At 45.1% G+C, this 26,526-nt stretch overlaps 1 protein-coding gene across 2 annotated transcripts in view; it reads left to right on the top strand.

Moving 5' to 3' along the window:
• The first annotated feature begins 603 nt into the window (after positions 1–603).
• Positions 604–26,526, top strand: part of HAUS1 (HAUS augmin like complex subunit 1) — a 43,791-nt gene continuing 17,868 nt past the window's right edge. Inside the window, exons 1-5 of one of the 2 annotated variants that reach the window (XM_029580809.1) lie at positions 613–764; positions 12,855–13,029; positions 21,973–22,108; positions 22,938–23,072; positions 24,311–24,434. In XM_029580809.1, coding sequence (XP_029436669.1) covers positions 744–764; positions 12,855–13,029; positions 21,973–22,108; positions 22,938–23,072; positions 24,311–24,434 — 591 coding nt within the window. In that variant the 5' untranslated portion in view covers positions 613–743. Of the gene's footprint in view, positions 765–12,854; positions 13,030–21,972; positions 22,109–22,937; positions 23,073–24,310; positions 24,435–26,526 lie in introns of both variants that reach the window. The other variant, XM_029580817.1, reaches the window with a different exon arrangement.

Raw genomic sequence — 26,526 nt, 5'->3', positions numbered from 1 at the left:
TTCCTTGTAAACCGGTTTGATTTGTATTTAATGCAGGAAGATCGGTATATAAAAACCAAAAATAAATAAATAAATAAATAAGGAGGAGAGGTTTCATGGGAATTAAGAAGGTGACAGGCAGCATAACTGTGTGGGTCACAATGTGAAAGAAACCTAGGTCTTTGCCGAGTGCTTTTTTGTGGGTTCTAAAGCATCTAATAATTTTGATCAAAACAGGCGACTGTCTGGAAGATATCATTCCTTATCCTAGAACGATTTTGTCACCTTACAGCTGAACATTCAAGATTCCATATTTAGTCCACTCCATACTCAGCACCCAGCCCTCTTCTCTGTGTAACCATAAAATCTTGCAATAATCCTAACACCAGTGCGGCCATGTCTCACACATCTGGCTTCCTAGATCCCCCTAGCTTTCCGGACGATAGCCCGCCACCACTTTCTTCTCCTTGGCGTTTACAGGCAGCCAGCGAAGGAATGAACTGAGAATCTCAAACACTTTGTAAAGAGCTTCCCCTACTTTCTCTACGCAGGCTACCGCATTTCCGGCGGAAGTTACGTAGTCGATAACCTCCCCTAACGGGGTAGGGGACTGCGGTCATTTTGTTATTCAGCTAGAAGAGAGTCAGAGCGGCGGCTGTCACGGCAACAACTGACGTAATGACGCAATCTGATGACGTTATACGTTGTGGCGCCTAAGACGAAGAAGGAGAGGAAGAGGTGTTTGCACTGCTGTGGGATCGGAGATGGACGAGAAGAGTACGAAGGTGGTGCATGAGAAGGGATGTTGTTGAGGGGTTCCCTTATGCTGGTTTGGATGGGTGTGAAAAATGAATTACTTGATGTGCACGCCTTTAGGCGCTGAGAAGAGAACAGGTTGCAAAAATGACAAACTTTCCCTTGTCTGTTCCAAGAGTTTTGTGTTCTTCAACTTGTTCTTATCCCGTTATCCTCTCTTCCTTACCCTTTCCTGATCAGAGGGGTGCACGAGCTGCCTTTTAAAGGCGTGAGTGACACTAGATCTTCACTTCTCCTGCTCCCTAGGTGAACTGTTAGTTTATTGCTATTAAGGGGCTTTTTTAGGCATACAAATGTGCTGGCCTTCAGTTAACGTTTATGAATAATTTTTGGGGAAAAAAATCCTGCCAGAAAACAGGAGTGTAAGAAGTTTATGATTTCCAGAAATTTTTACTTTGTTATAGTTTTTGATTTCTGAAGCTGTGACAAATATTTTCATATTTGGATATATGGAATATTATGATGCCTAAAGTTTAAATAAAACTGAATGCCATTTTATAACAAAATTCTAACCTGCATGATCTTACATTCTTGGTTGCTTAAAATAAAAACATACTATGCAACTTAAGAATATAAGATGTGCTATGCTGATCAAACCAAAGATCCATCGAGCCAGTTATCCCGTCTCTTAGAATGGCCAACCCAGGTCATTAGGAAGTACTGGACAGGTTCCAAAGAGTAGATCCATTTCCCAGGGGTAAGTAATATCTTTCTCCAGTGACTAATAGTTTTATGGATTCTTCCAGGAATTTATTCAAACTCCTTTTAAACCCAGTTATGCTAGATGCCATGCACATCTTTTGGCATCATATTTCACAGCTTAATTGTGCACTGGCTGAAGAAAATACTTTTTCCAATTTGTTTTAAATCTTCTACTTTCACGGAACATCCCTTTATGCTAGCACAATTTGCAAGGGTAACATTTATTTAATACAATTCATACACCACCTTTTTGAACCACAAGGAGTGTCTGAAATGGTTTACAACATAACACCATAATTAAATAGCTGTTCCCTATATACAGTATTCAAATGAAGTCCAGGGATGCTGGAGATGCACCCAGATGACCCCTAAAGGACATCTGGAGAAGATGGAACAACTCTTCAGGCACCGGAAGACCAATCCATTAGCATCGAAGGCATCGACATTAAGGGACCTTGGAGCTTCACCAATGGCCATTGAGCCATCGACACTGATGAGGCCATCAGCTTCGTCAGCATCAATAGTCATCAGAGACTCTGGAGATGGGCCTTTGCCTGGTTTCTCCATGTCAAAGACTTGATCGGGTTCCACTTCCTTGACCTCTGCACCGGGGAAGGACCATGCTGAGCATCAGCATCTGTCCTGTTGATTCATGGTGCTAGGCACGGAGATGCCCAGACTCTTGCTGAGAAGCCACCCAAATGACCCCATGGTGAGGGCGGTTCATCCTCCACGGTTCCCAGGGCTTTGCCACAGCCTCCATCAGTCCAAATGTCAGCCACCGATCCTTTTCTGTTCCAAAGAGGATTTGGATGCCAAAAGTCTTTTTCAAATATTTATTGCGGTGGAGACTTATTTTAAAAAACTGCCCAGTCACTGGAAGTATCTCAGATTTGTGGTGGAAAGCCAGCACTTTCAATACCGCGTTCTGCTGTTTGGGCTAGCATCTGCCCTGCAGGTCTTCACAAAATGCTTGGCCATGGTGACAGTGCATCTTTGCAGACTGCAAGTGCACGTGTTTCCTTATCTGAAGATTGGCTGATTAACATCTCCTCTTGGGCAAGGAGTCCATGTGCTCAACCATCCAGGTTCTGAAGTCACTAGGGTTCGTTATCAACTACCCCAAGTTCCATCTCAGCCTGTCACCTCCATTGGAATCCATCAGAGTTCTGCTAGGGCTATCACCCTGATGGCCATTCTGGCAGAGATCTTAGTGAGCCAACAGAGAGCTTGGCATATGTTGAGGCTGTTGGGCCACTAGGCCACAACCGTGCATGTTACTCTCGACCTCTGAGGATGTCTCATGTCCTCATAGCTTCTAGAAAGTCTTCCACCAGAAAGTCCTATGGACTGAAGTGGAGGAGGTCTTCCAAGACCAGCGATATCTCTCGCAACCATGTCTGGTGGAAGACTTTTTTTTTTTTTTCCTGGCATGAAAACTTATGAAAAAATATTGTGGAGTACTGTTAAGTTCAAAACCGGCCACAATAACTTTCATTGTTCCATTTTTTTTTCTTTTTCCCAAATGTAAAATTTTTTTTTTTTTTAAATTTGCAATCTGATAACAGTTTGCAGTAAATTTCACTCTCTGGTAATTGTCTAGATTGTAAATGAAGTTTGTGGTCATGGGGTTTTTTTTTGGCCTTTTTGTTCAAATTCAAATCTCCTTTCCTCAGTATTCCTTTTTGATAACATGAAAGCTCAGAAACTCAGATTCTTAGAACATTTTACTCTCAAACCAGTAACCTATTAATTTCTAACTCGGAAATCAAATAGTGTATGTGTTAAATGCTGATTCTAGTAAAATTGGCATACATTTTAGGTTATTCTTCCCCTTATTACATACGCCCTGTATCTGCAATGATAGTTTGAGGTTTCCAGAAGTGACTAGATGAACGCAAATTACAATTGTAAGAGGCCTTATGCTCCTAGCTATTAGCATGTCTCATAAATGAGATATGAACATTATTCTGTCAGTGCTGTGACCTAATTGGTGACATGTTCAAATAGGTCAGAAAGTTGCTTATGACAACTCTGAAAACTGATTTGCCACATGCCCAGCACCCTGCATAATGACGACTGCCATTTGGAGAAGAGCTAGTCTTGGCAGAGTACTGAAGAGGGATTTGGTATTTCTTCCCTAACTGCTCATACCATGCCTAGTGGATAGGCTTTAGGTGCTATGGTATTGTTTGAGTTCAGACCTGTCCCACTGTCGCTCCTTGTGATCTCGGGCAAGTTAGTTTACCCTCCATTGCCTCAGGTACAAACTTAGGGGCCGATGTAATAAGGTGCGCTGAAGCTGCCGCGGGTTTGTGCAAGCCTGTACTCACGGGGATATAATAAGGGTTTTGTGCGCGGGGAAAAAAGTGCATACGCATGCGCTTACAGACCACAGTTTGTCCTGTGTGAATGCATGCTAACGGCATGCAAAGCAGGCGATTAGGTACTCATAGGCAATGCAGGGAGCCACGCTAGTGCGGGATTTTTAATGTGGGTTTTTTACCGCCACAGTCAGGGCACGAGTTAAGTGTCCGCGCCGACTCCTATGTCGGCGTTTGAGCGTCCTGAAAACCACCTAGCTGAGTGTCCGAGTGGCCAGCTTAACTAGGTGCTTTTCTGGTCGTCGGAACGTATACATTCGCGACCAAGTAAGCGCCTAGCTCAGCGCCCGAGCGGCAACGGTAGCTAGGCGCCCAGAAAGGCTAGGCACTTTACTGGGTTGCGAATGTATACCTTCGGGCACCCAGAAAGGTGCCTAGCTACTATTGCCGTTCGGGCGCTGAGCTAGGCGCTTACTTGGTCATGCCCGAGTGGGAATGGTAGCTAGGTGCCTTTCTGGGTGCCTGATCGTGCAGATTTTTCTGCCACAAACAGAGCACGAGCGGCCTGATAAGCGCCTGGCTAAGTGCTTATCTAGGCTTCCGAGTGGCTAGCTTTTCACGGTGTCCGAGGAAGGCACTTCCCTGGGCGGACAGATACACTGCCAGAAGAGTGGCAAGATTGTTGTGAATTAGGATCCATGAAAATATTTGCCCTGTTTTCTGTAGCACAGTTAATTGAAATATTAAAATACTTTCCAGGGTCATATTTTCACTTAATAGGGAGACCCATTTCCTCGCTCACTCGCTTTTATGCGCGGATTATCGGCCGCTTATTACATAGGCCCTGTACACGCTTAGGAATGTGCATGTTTCCGCGCACAAGTCATTTGCATAATTTTTTTTTTCTTTACATTCCGTGGAAGCGGCAGCTTCAGCCGCTCGCGGTGATCAAAACCCGCGCTCAAAATGAACACGTATTTTGCTGTGGGTCTTATTACATCAGCCCCTTAGATTGTAAGCCCTCTGGGGATAGGGAAATACCTACAGTACCTGAATGTAATCTGCTTTGAAGTGCTGAAAAAAGTGCGAAAAGCGGAATATAAAAATAAATAAATAAGGTGAGGGAAGCCCCGATCCTTTGCTAAATGTATTTGGGATTGGTGTCTAGAACCTATGAATTGCTTAGTCTGATAGCTTTGAGGAAGTGTTTACTGTTTCCTGTGTGCAGATCCATTTCTTTTGGGGCCATTGCAAAAACGTGTACAGCACCGTGCACAGTTTAACCCTCAATTGTGTGCATATTTTTTATGCACAAACTCTACTAGTAACACAGCAAGGAGTTGTGCATACAATATTGTGAGTTAAATTTAGTGCCCGCGCATGGTAATTTTATGCTAATGATAGTATTAGGTATTGCTCCCTTAATGCAGAGAAGTGCACTGGTTACCTCGTGTTGTCTGAGCACTGGAAATTTAACTCGGGCAGAGTGGGAGGAAAGTTTCTAGTGCTAGTGTCAGTCTACGGGCAGAAGCTGGAGTTCCAGTGTCGGGCTTATAGTTTGGGGCTTTATGCATAGAAATAAGATTTATGTGCCCAAAAATGCTTTCCCAGCTGAAAGGTTGTTTTTTTTGTTTTTTTTAAATAAATCTTTATTTGTTTTTAATGCATGTACAAACAAACATCAACACACAAGCAACTACAAATTAACAATACTATCAACCCATTCCATAACCCACCTCCCCCCCCCCCCACCTTCTCCCTCCCCAGCATAGATCATAGGAGTAGGAGAGACTGCTTACAGTGGTTCATCTAATTTCTTCAACTAGTAGTAACTGTAGAAATAGCCAAAGAAGAGTTGAGATCAATCTTCCCCTGTGGAGAAACAGGCAATTTCTTGATGAACGGACTCCATGTCTTGTAGAAAGCTGATTCTGCCCCCCCCCCCCACCCCCCTCGTGGGGTCCTACTCCAAGATTTATATTCCAAGTTCTAGAGTTTCTGAAAACCAACAGTCAAACATTGGTACATCACTTTGGATCCATTTAATATACATTTCCTAGCAATTTATGTCCCCCTTAACTAAAAAGCCTGCTTTTGAAATTATTGCAAATAAAAAATATTACAGCATCAGAGAATATTCCTAAGACACACAGATGTCTACTGGAATCGGTATCCCCAATATTTCAGATATATTCTTCACATTTTCCCAGAAATTATGACTTGGGGGACATTCCCACAACCCATGACATAGAGTTGCTATACCTGCAGAGCACTTTACACATCTTGGGGTATTTATAAGCTTCATCTGATATGCTCTATGAGGGGAAATTATTAACCCATGAACTATCCTGAGATGATATTCCCTTAACAATATCGAGGGAATATTTTTATCAAAATCAACTATATAGAAAATAAAATCATTATCTTCAAGGTCGGACACCAAATCCACATTCCACAACTCTGCTAACACAGCAATCAATTTGTATGAGGTAATTGGAAACCCTAAATTGCTCTTGCTACCATGCCAGAGGTGAAAGCTGGTAGTCCAGTTCTCTCACCTCCTGGAGTTCGGGGAGAAGCCTTTGCTAAGCTTCATATAAGACTGTTCTTTGTCTCTTGTCTGTGTCTTGCTGTTTTTTTGTTGTAAAGTTTAAAAAAACAAAACAAAATAGAAAAGCAAGATTTTAGAGGCAAGGATCACATCGCCTTATTTCTAGTTTTCCCGGTGCCGGTGGTGCAGGGAGGCAGCTTGGGGGATCGATATACTTTTTCAGCTTTCCCAATGGGTTTCTCTCCCCCCCCCCCCCCCCCGGTTCAGATGTCTGCCACATGGTTGGCGTGGAACCTAGGTATGCTGAAGGAGGTCCAATGCTTGCTTTGTGGCCGCGACTTCATGCACCTGTCACAGGCAAGTTGATGTACCCGGTGCCTCATTGCAGGGGAGGGCACGTTGGGAGGGACTGTGGTGGCATCCCTTGTGCAGCGTCTGTCTGGTGAGCCAAAAGCTGTGCAGCACAAGGCTAACGATCCATTTCCGCTGAGCGCGGGAACGGCAGCCATTTTGGAAAACTTTGCGGCTAAGTCGCAGCTTACAGCAGGGGGAGGGAATCTCCCGCCCGTGCGTTCTCCACCCGATTTTAGTCCCGAGGAGGTCCGGGGGGCCCATGGAGTGTAGTTGGAGGTGGACTCTGACCCTCTAGAGGAGAATTCTGAGAGTTTCTCTCCTTATTCGCCTGAATTTGGGGTATTGATGCATAGGGCTTTTTTAGCCCGCCAGGCCATGGGGCGGCCCTCTCACAAGCGCAGGGCAGCTGGATCCCCACCTAGAAAGAGATCCAAGTTTTCAGGGACCTTCGGGGGGGCCACGAGGATTCGGCGGGTCCATGGTCATCCAGCATCTGGGGCCGCTGAGGAATCCTCAGAAGATTCTGATCTTGGATTATCACAGGAGGATGGCGCTGTAGACACTGATCCTGAACGGGGTCTGCTGGATCTGGCCGAGGAGCCAGGAAAGGTCCTGATGATGGACAAAGACGATCCCAAAGTGCTTCACCTTTTTCAGAAGGAGGAGCTGGGTCCCTCGATACCATATGTCCTGACGGAGTTAGGTATAGCGACTCCTCATGAGGAATCGGACCAGGATGAAGTGGATCTGGTCATGGTGGGCTTGCGGGGTCCTGCCAAGACTTTTTTTCCATTTCATAAGTTGGTGAAACAGTTGGTGGTCAGGGAGTGGGATACTCCGGAATCTGGCCTTAAGTTGAGCTGGGCTATTGATAAGTTGTATCCGTTGCTCAAGGACACTCAGGAACTCCTGCAGGTTCCGAAGGTGGATGCCTCTGTCTCTGCAGTTACAAAGAGAAAGACTATTCCAGTGGTGGGGGCCGCGACTCTGAAGGATGTGCAAGACAAGAAGTTAGAAGTGCATCTTAGAAGGTATTTGAGGTGTCTGTGCTGGACATCTGGGCGGCTGGCTGAAGTAGTTTTATGCTTTGAGCATCTCTGTGATGGGTGCAGAAATTACAGGAAAACAGAAATATGTCAGCCTCTGAGTCTCAGCAGGGGAGCACCTGGAGGCCGCAGTTGCTTATCGCTTGGATGCCTTACAAGACCTCATTCAAATTTCTTCCATAACGATTATGTCCGCAGTCTCTGCCAGGAGACTTCTTTGGTTGTGGAATTGATCGGTAGATGTCTCCTCGAAGGCTCAGCTTGGAGCACTGCCGTTCAAGGGCAAGCTGCTCTTTGGCGAGGACCTGGAGCAGCTGATAAAAGTTTTGGGTGAGAGTAGAATTCACAAATTGCCAGAGACAAGCCCAGGAGGTCTCTTCTAGACACGCTCGGTATTGTAGCCACATTTTCAGCAGAGCAGAGCCCCAGCTACTGGGCAGAGACAGGCCTTGGGGAGGTCGCGATCCTGGAACTAGTCCTTTCATGCCCGTAGAGTGGGCAGAGAGGTCACCGGCCAGGGTTCTGGTGGGGCTAAGCCTTCACAATGAAGCAAGGCTGGCCCACTCCTCCATCCCAGTGATAGGAAGTTGTCTCACTCATTTTTTGAGTAATGGGCCCAAATCACGCCAGACTCGTGGTTTCTAAGTGTGATAGAACAAGGGTATGCTTTCGAATTTGCTCGACCGCTCAGGAGCCCCTTTATGGTGTCTCTCTGTGTCTTGGCAGAAAAAGAGCGAGTCGTGCTACAAACTCTCGAGCGCCTGCGTCTGTTAGGTGCCATAGGTCCTCCGCATGAGCAAGGGAGGGGACAGTATTCCATTTATTTTGTGGTGCCCAAAAAAGACAGGGCGTTCTGCCCAATTCTGGACTTAAAGTGAATTTAACTCTCAAAGTTCCATGATTTCAGATGGAAACTTTGCGTTCTATCATTGCGGCGGTACGAAGAGGAGATTGCTGGCATATCTGCATATCGGGATCCTTCCAGACCATCAGAGATTTCTCCGGTTCATGATCCTAGGAGAGCATTTTCAATTTTGCGCCCTTCCGTTCGGTTTAGCAACAGCTCTGCGGACCTTCACCAAGGTGATGGTAATGGTGGTGGAGGCCCTCAGAAGGGTGTTTTGGTGCTCCCGTATCTGGATGATTGCTTGATTCGGGCAAAGTTGCAAGAACTATGCAGGCAAACTGTGGAGGCAGTGATGCACCGCTTGCAATTGCTGGGTTGGATAGTGAACTTATCCAAGAACCATCTTCTCCCTTTGCAAGTCTTGAGTTTTCTGGGGGCACTATTCGATACCAAAGTGGGGAAGGTTTTTCTCATAGAGGAGCGTATGCTCAAGTTGCAGTCTCAGGTTTGGAGTCTCTTGCAGGCCTGTCTCCCCAAGGTCTGGGATTATTTGCAGGTCCTTGGCTTCAAGCATCTACCTTGGAACTCATTCCCTGTGTGTTTGCTCATATGAGACCACTTCAGCAGGCATTGCTATCCCGCTGGGATCCAGTGTCTCAGAGCATTTTCATCTTCCCCCTACCACTTATAGACTCAGCAAGGACCAGTCTGTCATGGTGGTTTTCATGCTGCCATTTGGACTATGAAGTGGACTTGAAGGTTCCTCGGTGAATGGTAGTGACTACCTATGCCAGTCTCTCCGATTGGGGAGCAGTGTGCCAGTTCCAGTTAGAGGAAGCATTGTGGTCCATCAATCGGCTCGAGACGAGAGCGGTGCGGTTAACCCTTCAGGAGTTTTTACCTCTTTTGTGCAACTGTCTGGTCAGGATCCTGTCTGACAATGTGATGACGGTAGCCTACATCAATCACCAAGGGGGGGACCAAGAGTCAAGCGGTGGCTCAGGAAGTGGAATTGCTGATGTCTGTCTGGGGCAGAGCAGCATCTGTCTTTCATAGCAGCCTCCCACATTGTGGAGTCTGACAATATGCATGCAGACTTTCTCAGCCATCCGTAGTTAGATCCCGGAGAATGGGAGCTATCGGAAGAAGCAATGAATGTCATTACCCATAGATGGGTTTTCCTCGTGCATCTAATGGCAAATCAGCGGAATGCCAAAGCTCCTCAATTCTTCAGTCACAGGAGAGAGCAAGGAGCTGAAGGGGTCGATGCCCTGGTTCTTTCTTGGCCAAGCGACATTCTGATATACATATTTCCTCCTTGGCCTGTGGTGGGCAAGATAGTGAGGAGAATAGAAATCCACCCAGTAAGAGTAATTCTGGTGGCTCCAGAGTAGCCTCGCATGCCTTGGTTTGCAGATCTGGTCAATCTAGCGGTGGACAGCCCACTGAGGCTGGGACATCTTCCAAACCTGCTGTGTCAGGGACCCATATTTTTAAATCAGGTGGATCGCTTTTGTCTAGTGGCTTTTGAGAGACAGCGTTTAAGGAAGAAGGGATATCCGGAGGATATTATCACTACTTTATTGCAAGCTCGAAACTCTTCCACCTCTTTGGTGTCTGCTAGGGTATGGAGAGTTTTTTAAAGTCTTGGTGCGCTCATCAAGGGATTGACCCTCAGCGAGCCTAATTGTCGCAGACTCTGGCCTTTTTGCAGAAAGGGCTGATTAAAGGTTTGTCATTCAACTCCTTGAGAGTACAGGTCTCAGCCCTAGGCTGTTTTCGAGGCGAAGTTCATGGGAAGCCCCTAAAGCGCATCCAGATGTGGTGCGCTTCTTCAGAGGAGCGAAGCATTTATGCCCTCCTATTTGTAATGTTTGTCCTCTTGAGACTTAGTTTAGTTATCAAGGGCTTGTGTGTGGTGCCATTTAAACCTCCTTGAAGGGCTGCCATAAAGGTTCTCACTTTGAAGGTGGTTTTCTTGGTGGCTATTTATTCGGCTAGACGGGTGTCAGAGATTCAAGCCTTGTCATGTAGGGAGCCTTTCCTACAGATCTCAGATTCAGGGGTCTTGTTGAGGACGGTCCCTTCTTTTCTGCCTAAGGTGGTTTCGGCTTTCCATCTGAGTCAGTCAATAGAACTTCAGGCTTTCCAAAATCTGGAGTCGGGTATGCCTCATGCCAAAGAGTTAAGACGTTTGGATGTTCAGCGTGCTTTGTTGCGATTCCTGCAGGTGACAAACAGTTTGAGTGTCGGATCACCTTTTTGTGCTGTGGAGTGGTGCAAAGAAGGGTCAAAAGACTCCAAAAGCCATGATTGCCCGTTGGTTGAAAAAGGCCATTGTTTCCGCTTATATTTGTCGTGGTCGTCCTGCCCCAGATAAGTTAAGGGCTCTTTCACCTCTGTCCCACGCGGCCTCCTGGGCTGAGTGTCAGCTAGTGTCCCCACAAGAGTTTTGCTGAGTGACAACTTAGACGTCTTTACGAACCTTTGCCAGACCCTACAGATTGGATGTTCAGGCGCAGGAATCTACCGTTTTCGGAGAGGGCGTCCTTCGAGTGTGACTCTCACAGTCCCACCCAGGTTAGGGAAGCTTTGGTACTTCCCAGGAGTCTGGACTGATCTGGGTATGGTTCTTGCCTGCTAATGTTTGTTCCTGTAGTACCACAGTTCAGTCCAGAGTCCTGCCCAGGGAGGTGTGTGCATTTAGAGAGTCTGCTCGGTCTGTATTTTGTCTGTCTTTATTGTCTGAAGAATAGCACAGGTTTTTTTGTCCTAGTTTGAAATATTGTTTATAGTTATAAGTTGGATTTTCTTTCCTCTGCTCGTTCGGGGGATATTGTTTCATAAATTGGTTGGAGGTGTTGCGGTATCAGCTTGGGTACTCAGTAATACTGAAGGATTGCAGGTGCTCCACCAGGAGGGCCTGATAGCTAGAGATTCTGGTTCCCTCGGCCCTCCGTGGCTGCTCTCCCAGACATCACTGTTCCTGTGGGAAAGGTTTCCCTTTCTGTGGAAGGAATAAAGTTTAAAAAAAAAAGAAGCTGCTCACGTCCTGTCAGAGTCAGCTTCTCTCAGGCGTTCAAGGTCAACCGGTGGTGAGTCTGGTCAGTGGCTGCTGGTGACCGGTACTGGGGAGAGCAGGTGTCCACTCTCTATGGGAGATCCATATTGCTTATTCAGCAAGTGCCCTCCACGCAGCCCTGGGCTTGGGACTCCTCACATGTGGCTAATTCAGTCTTACTTGTTGATGGAGAAAGCAAGTTTGCTTATTATAAATGGGGTTCTCTGTAGAAAACAGGATGAATTATCCATATTTAATACCTGCCTGTCTCCCTGGGGAGTTTGCTACCTAGCTAAAGCTAAGCACTACAGTTGACTGAGGGACTCGCGAGGCAGCGCGTGCAGGTGGGAACTTCCATACATGCTCAGCAGTAAAACTGCGAGCTAGAGAGATCTGTTCAGCGCCATCGGATGATGTCACCCTGCGTGTCATGGCTAATTCATCCTGCTGTCTGGAAATATCTGTATACGGTAAGCAAACTAGCTTTATAGTGGGGACCAGTGGGTTTATCGTGTACTTGTTTGCACCTCCCTTGACACCAGTTATACTAAAACCTGAAGCAGATGCTACAAAAAATGAAATTAATTGGACACAGAAATATCAGAACATGACTTTATTTTATAGAGTTAGAAGAAAATTACACTTAATACATAAGCATATGCAAATTTGCCATAGAATTCTAGGTATACTGTTTATATAACTGATTCTGGTTTGGCTTGTACCTTTGTTTTCTTTATTCTTCCTCTTCCTCTATGATTGTTTGTTTGTTTTTCTGTAATATTATATCCTTCTTTATTAGAATTTTAACATGACAAAGTTAAAAGAAATAGGTTCCTTCCTCTGAATTTGGTGCTGTCTCACACTAGTAAGAGTTCTCAGCAACTCGCTACTCTGTGAAGCCAGTATAAAATAATTGCATATCATTCATCAATTAAAGCAGACTCATTTGGTAACCAGAAACCTGATAAAATTAATTAAAGCAATCCAGAATGTTGGAAAATGTCCTTTCTGAATTTTATAAATCCACCATGTCAAGATAAACCTGCATGTCAGTTATAGCAATTCTTGGTTCTTCATGGACACTAATAGGTGTACTCTTGTTTTCAATTGCTGATTGCTGGTTTGGTATTGCTCTTCAGTTAAAATAAAAGGGCTTCATGGTTTAATTTGACAGATAATTTTGTGGCTGAAGAAGGTATTTGGTGACAAACCTATTTCGCATTATGAAGTGAACACACGGACCACAGATATTTTGTACCAGTTAGCAGAATGTAACGAAGCCAGGGACAAGGATATCACCTTGGTTATAGAAGATATTAAACTGAAGACAGCAGAGACAGCAGCTGAAGGTGAGCTTCAAACACATATTCATGGATATTTCTCTTAATATGAAGAATCATTTGGACATTCTCATTAAATTCAAAACAGAATTGTTGTGCATTTTCTCTTTAAATTCACAGTGGCCAGTGAGCACATTTCAGAAAGAAATCAGATCTAGTATTTCTAGAAACTACTCTGAATCTATAAATCCCTGTATTAAGTCTGTCTGGAACAACTACAAATGGACTCGTATCTGTCTCGATCTGCCCAAACTATATCCAGAGTAATCTCAGGAATAATATTCATATCCAAATATTGTTGTCATGTTTCAAATAAGTGCAAAATGTTGTATTATGATATAAAGAGGCATTAAAACTCCACTTAAATGCTTAGGATACTCTCTTCTCCACCTGAATCAACATAGAAACAGGAGCATGATCAGAGATAGACATTTCTCCACTATTGGCTGTTTTTACTGAAGAAAATAAAGAGGGAGAAATAAACAGGTAGTTGGTACGAGAATGAGTCATGAGTGCAGGAAAAAACGAGTAATCAATGAGTTATCAACTTCATCAGGATGCAGTATTTGCAAAACATCTAATAACTAATACTTTCATCAAAAACTGAAGTCCCATACTTTTTTTTTTTTTTCTTCAATGCTTCAACCTTCAACTGTCTAGCCCAGTGTTTCCCAACATTTTCAAGCCCAAGGACCACCTACATTAACAAAAAAGTTGTGTGGCTTGCCAACTTCTATGTGCAGGCAATGCAGACATGGAGAGGACTCCTGGTCAAAAGAAGAGTTAGTAAAGTACTGAAAGCCCACCAGTCTTTTTTGCATATTTTAAAACAAAGTTAGAAGGGGCCTCTTTCTCTCTATTTACAAATGCAGGAGAAGTCTATATGATGCAGGCTCTCGACTCGGTTACATTGGCTGCCAAATGTGGCAGCCAGAAAGTCTCCGTTGCTGCTGCTCCCGACGCTCGGAGTGAGTCGCATGTAGTGCTCAGTGCCTGCTCTCCCCGTCTCACTTGTCCTGGGGACAAGATAGAGGCTGGAAGAACTCAAAGGGGGGGAGCTCAAAAGGGGGAAAGATGACGAGGTGCCGTGCGCACCGAAGAAAACAAGATCCATGCCCGCCATGCTGCCTTTTAATTACCACATTCCAGGGTTTATGCTGTAGCTAGGAAGAAGAGAGAGATGCACAGTTACTCATGTTCAGACAAAAGAGCTCCTAAATGTTTACGTGCTACTGCTGGTGACTCTTGTTACTGTGACGTGCTGCTAACAGAGCCCAAGTGTAGATCTGGATCTGAGCGTCAGGTAGTGGTGACTTTCCCATTGCACACCAGTGTGCCACGGGACAACGGTTTAGGAGGCTGTGTCAGGTAGTAAGGGACAGGTTTACGCACGTCGCTTTGCTGTATCATGTGAAGGATTAATTTAGTCCCTTACGAGAGAGAAAAAAGCGATTGATTTAGTCAGATTGTTAAAGCATGCAGTTTTGTGCTTAAGTTCACTGTAAAACTTGCAGCTCTTGCTTCACAGCTCTCCCTTCCCCTCCTTTCCTCCTAACTTGAAGCCTGAACTCTTCAAGGTCACAAGCAGAGAGTTACAAAGTATGAGATGGAGACAAGACTTAATTAAAAGAATAAAAATACCACTTACAGCCAGCTGGCAGTTAGAGAGTTAACAGACTGTGCTCAGTCAAGCGCAGACCATGTAGTTTCACTAGTGCTGAAGATTGGAAAGCACCTGGCATAGGCCTAGAATTAATTTATGGTACAACTTCTTTAATACATAATGGATTACAGGCACCGTATAACCTGCATATTTGTTTCACAATAGTGATTACATGTTACCTGAATTAATAGCTATGTGATTGCTTTTATTTTACATTGACACTGATGACACTTCTGATTTTTGGTTATTATCCTGAGTGTCCAGCATAATGTGTTCAGGTTTACATAATGTGTAAGGTTAATAGTTATGCACGTGAGAGAGAGAGAAGGTCTGTACAAAATGGCAATTAGAGGTAGTGAATAAACCATAAGATATCCGCCATTTCGGAGTTGTCTTGATACATGCAGTAGTTTTCCTTATCAGTTAGTTTGGCAATATATCAGGAGCGTTAGGACACAAAACTGCACAGCACATGTGCAACCCAAAGACTTAATACCCTAGCAGCTAGTAGGCTGGGCAGATTCTCTCCCAAGAGCTGAACAGATCATTTCAGTAAGACCCATCTTGATGACCAAAAAAAAAAAAGTATCTCCAGTACCGTTTCAGCCCTCCCCTGAGATAACGCTTGTGACTGTCGACTGGAGAGTTAAGAGAGTATTTATCCAGGAAATGGTAGCTTTTGCTAGGCCTTGTATATAATTTTCCCTATTAGTTGGGGAATAATATTTACTCTTGCTTATTGTGCTAATATATAACCTGTTCTGTGACCCAGGCGTTCTTATAAATGTCCATTTTGTGCATATATTTTCTGACTATTATACAGAAAATATATAGCTTTTCATATTTTCATGTAAGCCATGGTCAGGTGTCATTTTCTTAGTATGCATGTGAGATCCAGACTACAAGGCAAAACCCCCTCATCCTTCCACCCACTACAGAGGCTTGGCATCCATCTTAGAAACATAGAAATGACAGCAGAGGAAGACCAAATGGTCTATCTAGTCTGCCCAGCAAGCTTTCACACTTTTTGTTACTCTTGTCCCTTTTAAATAACTTTTTTGGTTCTATTTCCCTTCCACCCCCACCATTGTAGATAGCAGTGCTGGAGCTGCATCTGAGAGAAGTATCCAGCTAATTGGTTTGGGGTAGTAGCCGCTGTGATAAGCCAGCTTCTCCCACGCTTGTTTATCCAGTCTGTGAATTCAGTCTTTGTTGGTTGTTTGAATATAAATCCTCTTTTCTTCATTCCCCTGCCATTGAAGCAGTGAGCTGTGCTGGATATGTATTCTAAGTGAAGTATCGGGCTTGATTTGAAGTAGTAACCGCCATAACAAGCAAGCTACATCCATGCTTATTTGTTTTTCCCAGACTATGTAATTCAGTCCTTGTTGGTATATGTCTGAATATAAAACATCTTTTCTTCATCCCCCCTGCCGTTGAAGCAGAAAGCTATGCTGGATATGCATTGAAAGGATCCATAATCAAATAAAAATTCCCCCCCCCCCCAAGAATAACTGAATGATGTGAGAACTGACTAATCAAGATAACCAATTGTGAGAAAAAAATATTGGAGCATATATTCCCCAATAAATTTCTTTTTATACATAGACCCCTCCCTCAATTAATACAAAATGACCATTAAGATCAGTAGTAGTTTTATCAATCAAAAAAAGAGACTATATTAATGCTTTTGAATTTGACTACAAATGGTGTTCTCGGATATTTATTTCCCATGCTTTTATCTATGATTATATAGTTCCCTGTACGTACCCAGATCAGTCCAGACTCCTGGGTTTTGCCTCCCCACCAACAGATGGAGACAGAGAAGTTTTGACTGATACTTCCCTCTACCATGAGTGCCACTTGCAGTCTGTCAGTATTTCTCTGTCTCCAGCAGATGGTGGAGGTGCAAAACCTGCAGTCTGACTGGAAAAAAAAAGAAGAAGAAAAAGAACAGTTTAAAGGCAGAAGATTCTACAGCCTCCCAGGGGGTAGTCAGTTTCTGGTGGGACCATCCCCCCTGGTAGTTGAGGCATTTGAGCAGAGAGTCAGGGACCTTCAGAGACTCACCCTCTTGGTGGCCGGTCAGGGCTGACACCGGGGAGTCCAGTTCACTCACCCTTTGAACCTGCAGCCTGTTATCCTGGTAAAGTTTGTGGGTTTGTTTTTTTTGTTTGTTTGTTTTGTTTTTTTATTAAAAGAAAAAAAGTTAGGAAGGAAAAGAGCAGGTAGGCAGAGCAGTGGCTGGGGTCCTGTTTCTGCCCATTGTGGAGGCTCTTTCTCTGTCTTCCCCCCCCCCCCCCCCCCCCCGGCGTCTTTCTCCCGCTGGTTTCGCTACCCTCTGCCAAATTCACCGCTCCAAATGCTGCGTGGTTTGGCCTGCTCCGCTTGTGGGGATGCGAGCACAAGGCTTTCGTGCGGTGGCATGTGTTCCAGATGCCTTCCTGGTGGGGAGGGCACGTTGGGAAGCACTCTAGGGGGGAAACTGTCATCGCACTGGGAGGCTGTCTTCAGCGCAGCAGCCCTCCGGAGGCTGCTGCACGAGAATGGAGGCCATTTTGGTTACTTTTGATTCTCCTGCGTGGACTGGGGGATTTCCCTCCTCCTTTCTCTCCGCAGGCTGGTGCCTTTGGAGGGGGCCGAATCGCGGGGGAGCAGGATGTTTCTTTCGATGGATAACCCGGGGAGGCTTCGGATTTTTATTCCTCCTTCACCTCTGATTTTTTTCTCCTGCTGCACAAGGCCTTTAAGGCCAGAAGATCTACTAAGATGCATGGGGAAAAAGGGGGCTCCCTTTGGGGTGGTTAAGAAGCCCAAAGCCCCTGAGAAGGCGGGGGCCTCGGCTGCCAAGAAACCTAGGGCCTCAGAGCAAGGGGGGGGAGTCCCGAAGTTGAAAAGTCTCCAGTGACCCTCTGTAGCCCAGCCCGTGGCAGATTCCTCTTCTGCGGCTTCAACCCAGCATGACCCACTCACCAAGGGTCCTCAAGGAGTGGACTCGGATGTAGACCAGGATCCTGTACAGGCATTGATGGAGATGCCAATGGTCAAAGGTGGATGACTCCAAAGTGGTCCGCTTGTTCCGCAAGGAGGAATTACCCCCCCCCCCCCATTCCTGGGTATTGAGGTTCCCCAGAAGGGCGCTTAGTTGGGGCCATAGATCCATAGGGAGCGGGATATTCCAGACACAGGGCACAAGGTCCGTCAGGGATGGACAAGTTATACTCTCTCCTGGTAGAGGCGCTTGATCTTCTCAGGGTCCTTAAGGTGATGCTGCAGTCTCAGTGCTTACTAGGAAGACTTCCAGTGATTGGTGCTGCAGCGCTTCATGAACTTCAGGATAGGAAGCTTGAGTGTCATCTCAAGAAGATATTTGAGGTTTCTGCTGTGGGAGCTGGAGCAGCTATGTGTATCAGCTTTATGTTTAGAGCAGGCCTTCGCTGGGTGCAGCAATTGCAAGGGGATAAGTCCTTGGCAGCTTCAGACTCCCTTCAGGCAGAATGGCTGGAAGCTGTGGTAGCCTACAGTGCAGATGCATTGTACGATCTACTTCAAACCTCGGCTAGGACCATGATGTCTTCTGTTTCTGCTCGCAGGCTCCTGGTTGAGGAATTGGATAGCGGACGTCTCCTCCAAAGTGCAGCTGGGTTCTTTGCCCTTTAAGGGAAAATTGCTATTTGGCAAGGATTTGGAGGAAATGATCAAATCCCTTGGAGAGAATACGGTTCATCAGGTTCTTCTTCAAGGCAAACTTTGGGCAGACAGCAGTCGTGGGGGTCAGCCCTTTTGCGGCTGCCAGCCTGGCAGAGACAAATCGTCCCAAGAAACGGGAGGAGCTAAATCTTCCCAATGAGGCGAGGCCAGTCCACTCCTCTGTTCCGTTGATAGGGGGTCGGCTGGTTCTTTTTTCGAGGAATGGGCCCAAATCATGTCCGACCAGTGGGTCTTAGACATAAGGCACGGCTACACTTTTTAGAATTTGCTCGGCCCTTCAGGATCCCGTCTCCCTGTGCTCTTACAAGCAAAAGAAGTGGGCAGTGTGAGACACTGTCCATCTCCTCAGCGAGTTGGGGGCCATCGTGCTGGTGCCTCCTGCAGAGCGAAAGGCAGGCCAATATGCCATCTACTTCGTAGTGCCAGAGAAGGAGGGCACCATCCGGCCCATTCTCAATTTGAAGGAAGTGAACAAGGCACTCAGGGTACTGCGTTTCCGCATGGAGTCCTTGCAGTCAGTAATTGCAGTCGTCCACAAGGGAGAGGCTTGCTTGCACATAGGAATTGGCCTGACCAATGACAGTTCCTGAGGTTCATGATTCTAGGAGAACATTTTCAGTTTTGTGCCCTGCCTTTTGGCCTAGTGTCAGCGCCCAGAACCTTTACCAAGGTGGTGGTGGTGGCGGCAGCCCTCCGGAGGGAGGGAGTGCTGGTGCATCCTTATCTGGATGACTGGTTGATCCAGGCGAAGTCCGAGTCTCTCTATTCGGAGGTGGTGGATTGGGTCCTGTGTCTCTTGCGGTCCTTGGATTGGATAGTCAATTTGGCCAAAAGTCACCTGATTTCATTCCAGACCCAGGTTGGGCAAGATTTTCCTCATCCTGGAGTGGATCCATGAGTTGCAATCCCAAGTTTGCTTGTTGTTGACCAAGCACCTGCCCAGGGTCTGGGATTACTTGCAAGTCCTTGGGTCAATAGCTTCCACCCTGGAGCTGGTTCCATGGGCCTTTGCTCATATGAGGCCTCTTCAATCAGCCTTACTATCCCGATGGGACCAGATCTCCAAACAGTTTCAGCTATCCCTTTCTCTTACTGAGTCTGCATGGTCCAGTCTCTCCTGGTGGCTCATCCCGGTCAAGCTTCGCTGATGGGTAGACCTGGAAGTCCCCTCTTGGGCAGTGGTAAACACGGATGCTGCAGTCTGTTGGAACAGATTGGAGCAGGGTCATTGGTCGACGAAAGAGTCCTCGTGGTCCATCAACCAGTTGGAGACCAGAGCTGTTTGTCTTGCTCTTCAGGGTCTTCTCCCCATGGTGCGAGGGAGATTGGTGAGAGTCCTGTCAGGCAATGCGACAGCTGTGGCTTACATCAACTGTCAGGGTGATACCGAGAGCCTTAGAAGCCTGGGAGCTGCTCAGCTAGGAGGAAATGCATCTGGAGAGTATCCTCCTTTGATTTGAATCAGTCAATGGAGCTCTCATCCTTTCCGGCTTCGGATTCCCCCTCTCCTCAGGCTAAAGACTTATGGAGATTGGACATGAGATGGGCTCTGTTGCATTACCTGGAAGCTTACGAACAGTGTTGTGGAGTGGCCCCAGAAGGGGGCAAAAGGCCTCTAGGGCCACTATCGCATGCTGGTTGAAGGAGGCGATTGGCTCTGCATAAGTTTCTCAGGGTCATCCGGTTCTGGTCGGTCTTTGGGCGCATTCTACCTGGTTGCAAGCGGCCTCATGGGCAGAGTGTCAGCAAGTTTTGCCACTGGAGATTTGTAGAATGGCTACTTGGGAAGTCTTTGCACACTTTAGCCTGTCACTATCATTTGGATGTCCAGGCCCCAGATTCTGGGGGTTTTGGAGAAAGTGTGCTTCAAGTAGGACTCTCGAGGTCCCACCCTGGGTACGGGAAGCTTTGGTACATCCCAGGAGTCTGGACTGATCCGGGTATGTACAGGGAAAGGAAAATTGGTTCTTACCTGCTAATTTTCGTTCCTGTAGTACCACGGATCAGTCCAGAGTCCCACCCAGCTTGGGAAAAAGCCTGAAAAATGTTCAATGGAACTGTATTTTCACATTGAGAGTTACAATGATGATTTATGACACCACTTTTCTAAATAAATAAATAAATGTTTGAGACCATTTTTATGAGAGAAAAAACCTCACGCGTATATAAATAGTTTCTTGGTCTATAAGCGCCATTTTTTAGTAGGCCCAACCGATATACCCGCAATGGGCTCACTTACCAGGGAGAGGCTTAAGGTTCTGGTAACTATACCTATATCCTTGACTTATTCGGGAAGCCCAATAATGCATACATTGTTCAATGCATGATTGTCCTCGTCCTCAATGCGATCCATGAGAATGGAGTTCTGTGTGTTCAGTTCTGCTAACTGGGTGGTAAATTGTTTTGATGTTTCCTGTGCCGCCACCTGATGATCAATATCCGCGATCTTCACCAAATGTTTTTTCACCTTGTCTTTTATCTCATCTAGAGAAGACTGCCATTTACACTGCCTATCTTGCACAGCAGAAATATTCCTGAAAATTTCCTTCACCAAGTCATCCTTAGAGACATAGCAATATGATGGCAAAAAAAAGACCATATGACCCATCCAATCTGCCCATCTGTAGCCTTACAATTCCCATCACTCCCTTAGAGATCCCCTATATTTATCCCATGTTTTCTTGAAATCAGATACTGTTTTTGTCTCTACCACCTCCACTGGAAGGCTATTTCTTAGAGCCTGGATCTTGGTGCTGGCAGTCTTGCATGGAACCTTATGTTAAATTAAAAAAAACCCAAAAAAAAAACCCTTAGCCGAGATGTGTTTTAATGCATATATGTAGTAGACTCCAGCTGCCTCATAACTTCTCAGGTACATTGCATCACCAAAAGTCAATGTTTATCCCGTTAACCATTGTGGTATTAATTCTGGGTGTCTTATCAACTGATTTTTACAGTTTGCCAGATCTTGGTGTAGCCAAAATTGGAGCCCCATCAGGGCCAGGGCTTTTCCAGTTAGAGTTTTATTTTAACCTGGCTTTCAGCTCTTTCGTTGTTACAAAAGTTTTGATATCTGTCCTTTCTATATTTTCCTGTCTGCGGGATAACCATTCTGCTTCTCTGTTATGTTCCTGTACGGGAGCTACCAAGAAGTAATACAACTGATGTAAAGTATTGCAAAGAGGACATTTTTTGGGGTAAATCTTTAACTCGTGTTCTTGCAGATATTTCTGCAGCTTCTAATACATGAAAAGTTACTCCTATTGTTGGGAAGGGCCGTGGGCAGAAAAAGGAGGAGCTGCTTGAGGACCAAGTCTTATCAGAAGTGAGACTTGGGTTTCCTGGTTTAGGACAGACAGAGTACACATTGTTCATGGAATTAATGGGAAGGATATTTTTTTGGTTTTAAACACCATTGTTTATACATAATAGTAGTAGTAGAAAGTATAATGTTTAAAGGTCAGCGCTGTACAGATACACTTCTTGGAGCTAATAACATAGTCAAGAAACACACACATAGTACAAACAAAATTCTGAGCGATGCATTTACTTGTTTATGCTCTCCGTGTGTCCTTTAGCCAGCTTTCTTCAAGATCTGCTGCTGGAGAGCATGGGGCCCTCCTTCACAAGTCTCTCACGGATGGGCAGCAGCTATCTAAATGAATTGGTAGACAGTACTCTGGTGCTGGAAGTGAAGGACTCTTCGCTGGCAAGGTAATTCTCATCCATTTCCCTCTGCTTTCTTTATTCATAATCATGGTGAAAAGGTAGAGACATTCCATTGGTGTTCTAGAAGGAGAAGTTTGTTGTAAAGACTGTGCTATTTTTATAACGAGAGATTTTAAATTGTCACTAATTCTACGTATGTAGTGTTGCTTTTGCGGACCTCTTTTTGCAAGAGTGTTGCCTTATATATGAAAGGGGCTTTAAACCTTTCAAAAACAGAGGTACAATCTTTGTTGCCTTAGTGGTGACGGGGGGGTGGGAATACAATAATTATCGGGGGTCTGATGTTTCTTGGATCAACAAAAGGTTTTAATCTATAGATGATGTACACTAGCTTCTGGTGCCTTACAATTCCTTTTCTCAGACACCTCTGCAGAAGTTGCAGGAAAGAGAAACATTTTTAAGAGCCTGGGAAGTGTAGAAAGAAAAATAGGGTGCGTTTCCAGCTTCAGGCCTCATGGAAGAGGGAGCTAGCCCAGCAACGACCCTCTGGATTTTGTGGCATGCATCTCCTTTCTGTGCGGGGTGGCATGCTTGCTCCTGGATGTTTAAGAACTCATTTGAGATGCAGCATGCTTAGGCACTACAGGGGTAAAACCTGAATGACTTGGTCCGCTCAGGATCTGCGTGCACGCTCTTTTTTTTTTTTTTTTTTTTTTTATATAACCTGTATAGCCCAATATCTATGTCAGCATCAGTGGATCAGGGAATAGCATGCAAGTAAGCTTCCCTTTTTTTAAAAGCAAAAATTCAAGATTTATTAAATCTGAACTTGGGCTACAGTGCTGACTATAAAAATCCTATATTTCTTTTTAAGCTATATACCTGCTGTGATCGATTTGACCTCTGAGCTTCTTGTGCTTGAATCCAAGAACCAGGAAATGGAGCTGGAGTTGACTAACCTAAGGAAGAAACTAACAGCAGCGTTAGTCTTGGAGAAAACTCTACAAGAGTATGTACGCATTTTTCTGTAGCAAAGGTGGGGGAACAGGTCCCGAAAGTTCTTGTGGGTCTTTCAGTGAGCAGAGCCCCCAGCTGGCTTGCAGTGGATGACCAAATGTATTTCACAGGAAATATTCTAAAATGTGACTTCTTGAGCCTTGTTACAGAAGCATAAGGGATGAAGTGTTCAGGAGTGTTCTGCCCATGGGTTCAAGCACAGTCAAAACCAACCTGATTTTCAAACACAACGTGCACGACTTTGAAGATCGAGTTCTGTCGATTAAATATACACGTGTAACTTGACCTGTTGCAGGTTTACATCTGTAGTGCGGCAGTAAAGCTGTGCCAGTCCCATTTTTTACTACCCCAGACCACGTATATGAGAGTTGTGTTAATGTACTAAATATGTTCTTTGGTATATCTTGTGTGTACATTTAAAAAAAAAAAAAAAAGTGTTGAAACCCCCCCCATAGCACAAAATACCAGTTTCATTGAAGAGAGAAACTGAAACACAGTCATAGAGCATCTACAGGACTTAGGCCTAGGCCTCCATGGAGAACATCATCAAAAATAAAGATATATCCGTACAGGATATTAAACATGGACAGACATTATAGTGGCCAACGATAAATTGTGATATGTTAAGAAATTCTAATCTTTCCCAAGAAAACAAAATGTACTGAAATATCATAAGCCACATAGGACTTTGGATAGAGTGGCATAGAAATATTTTAAATAAATAAAATAAGATGCATCTGACGAAGTGGACTCTCTCCTGGAAAGCTCATGCCTCAATTAATTAATTGGTTAAGTCTATAAGATAATATGAACACTGAAGGTAAATAGATGTGACATAAATATCATACAGACAACCAAACAAAAAACATGTCACACTACAATTACTTGCATCTTTATTGAAAATCACAAGCCAATTTAACTTAAAACTCTTTTACACCCAATCCCTGTACTGTGTCAGCAATTTTTTTTAGCATGTGTAGGGTGGAATTTTGTGTTACAGTTTTAAGTTAAATTGGGTTGTGACTTTTTATATAGAATTTAAGATGTTCAATAAAGATGCAAGTAATTGAAGTGACATGTTTTTTGTTTGGTTGTCTGTAAGATGCCACTGAGGATTAGGAATCTGTTTTTGTGTGCAGTAAATTGTGTGTGTGAATAATTTAAATAAGCCTGTCTTGAGGAAACTTTGATTTATAAAGGGAACTTTTTTTTCTGGTTTACTTTGGGAAGGGACCTTAGAAAAGCAGAAGAGCAGTGTACTGTTGAAAAAGCCAAAGTGGACAGCAGGATGCAGAATATGGAATTTCTTAAGGCCAAATCGGAAGAATTCAGAGTCCGAATCAAGGCAGCCGAGGTGGGTTGGCTTCTCCTGGCCAGAATCCTAAATGATCCTCGTGCATTTGTAAAGCCATGCCACATGTGAGCCTCCGAATACATGCTCGTCTGGTTCTTGATCTTCATCCTTTCAGTCCTATTTCTAAGTTTCTTTTTTATCTAAATTTTGTCTTTAATGGATCATTTATAGGTATGTATGCAGCACTGAACAAGATAAAATGGGTATATTTTATATATGATACATACAGTATGTATCTGAGGTTCCTGCCCCAGAGAATGAGGGCACAGGAAGGTTAAGGAACTTGATGTTCACACATTTAGGGAAAGGTAGTGGGGTATTTTAGCTTGTGCTCTAACTACACTAAATGCAAGTCGCCCTCTGTTATACCATTGCTAATCGTGAATGGCTTACAATAAAAATGTAGCTGTTTTTTTTTTGTTTTTTTTTTTTTAAAGAGCCACAACTTGGCCTCATTCTGTAAAAGATCTCCTGCAGAGCACTTGAGTCACTCAGCCTACTCCTGGATTGCCCTTCAACCTCCTAGCTCTTCTTCCGCTTTCTTTTTCAGAGGCGAGAAACAGTAGGTCGTAGTATAATGCTCCAGAGAGGTAGACTCAGGAGCAACATTGGGAAATTTGTGGGTTTGTGTTTGATTTTTTTTTTTTTGATTGATGTATAAAATGGACTCTTAGTGGAGGCGATGGAGGCAAAATCAGTAACATAATTCAAGGAGGAACTCTGGTTGCGAAGAAGTGAGGGTAAATCCAGGATCAACTAAGATGTGTGGTGTTGAACTGGAAGTGAGGTTGGGTAGATTAGATGGGGCTAATGGACATTGCAGTCTTTTATTCTGTGATAGTAGTAGGAACAGGATTGGGAGATTGCAGTATTGCAAATAACCTACCCTTTGCTCACGCAAGAGCAGAAGCAAGGAGAGAGGTGATGAAGACGAAACAAAGGGCAAAGGGCATTCTCCATTGGCAAGTAGGCACACATTAGCCATTATGTGTGGGTGACATCATCCAGTGGAGCCAACACAGATCCAGCTCTCAGAGCTCATGAAAAAGGTTTTAAAATAAAGTGGAATGGTCAATATTCGCCCCCCCAAAGCAGATGGCATGTGGAGTTCCTGTTCGTACCACAGATCAGGCCAGACAAGTGGGTTTTGCATCCCTACCTAGCAGATGGAGGCAGAGAACTAAAAACTTTGAGGCACTGCTATATAACTGAGAGTGCCACCTGCAGTCCCTCAGTATTTCTCTGTCTCCAGCAGATGGTAGAGGTGCAATCCTGCAGTAAAGAAAAAAGAAAGAAAGGAGGGACAGAAAAGAGAAGTTAGAAGACCCTCCCTGAGGCGTTAGGTTCCTTCGTGGGCCATCCCTCAGGTTTTGCTGGGTGAGTGGGGAGTTGGTAATCCCTGATCAGCTTTAGCCCACAGCAGATCCAGGGGTCCTGGCTCCCTCTCTTCCCCTGAAGGCTCCTTCCCAGAGGTGTTGCTAGCAGCAGGGAAGTATTCCTTTTGTTTTTTTTTTTGCTTGAATTTCTTCCTTTGCTGTTGCTGCTGTTTCTTTAAAGGAAAGAAAAAAGTTACATTTTTCTTTCAGCAGCAAACGCTCCAGCTATTTCTGGTTTGATCATAAGAGCAGGCCCGGCCTGGGGTAAGGGAGCAGTGTAGCTCCTCTGTTTGTGGCTTCAGGCTGCTCGGGGAGCCAGAGGCCGTGTTGGGCAGCGTTCCCCCCTCCTCTCCCGCGTGCCACTATCACGCAGCTTCTGTTCCCCTGCAGTAGGCCCGGCCACATGGAGACAAGATGGCTCAGACAGTGATTTTCCCAGCGTGGGAAAGCTTCAGGCTGCTCGGGGAGCCGGAGGCCGTGTTGGGCAGCCTTCCCCCTCCTCTCCCGCGTGCCACTATCACGCAGCTTCTGTTCCCCTGCAGTAGGCCCGGCCGCATGGAGACATGATGGCTCAGACAGTGATTTCCCAGCGTGGGAAAGCTTCGGGCTGCTTGGGGAGCTGGAGGCCATGTTGGGCAGCGTTCCCCTCCTCTCCCGTGAGCCACTATCACGCAGCTTCTGTTCCCCTGCAGTAGGCCCGGCCACATGGAGACAAG

The sequence above is a fragment of the Rhinatrema bivittatum genome, chromosome 1 (genome assembly GCF_901001135.1).
Source record: "Rhinatrema bivittatum chromosome 1, aRhiBiv1.1, whole genome shotgun sequence".
NCBI classification, from domain to species: domain Eukaryota; kingdom Metazoa; phylum Chordata; class Amphibia; order Gymnophiona; family Rhinatrematidae; genus Rhinatrema; species Rhinatrema bivittatum.
The sequence above is the reverse complement of the archived record's forward strand: the minus strand, read 5'-3'. Positions and strand labels throughout refer to the sequence as shown.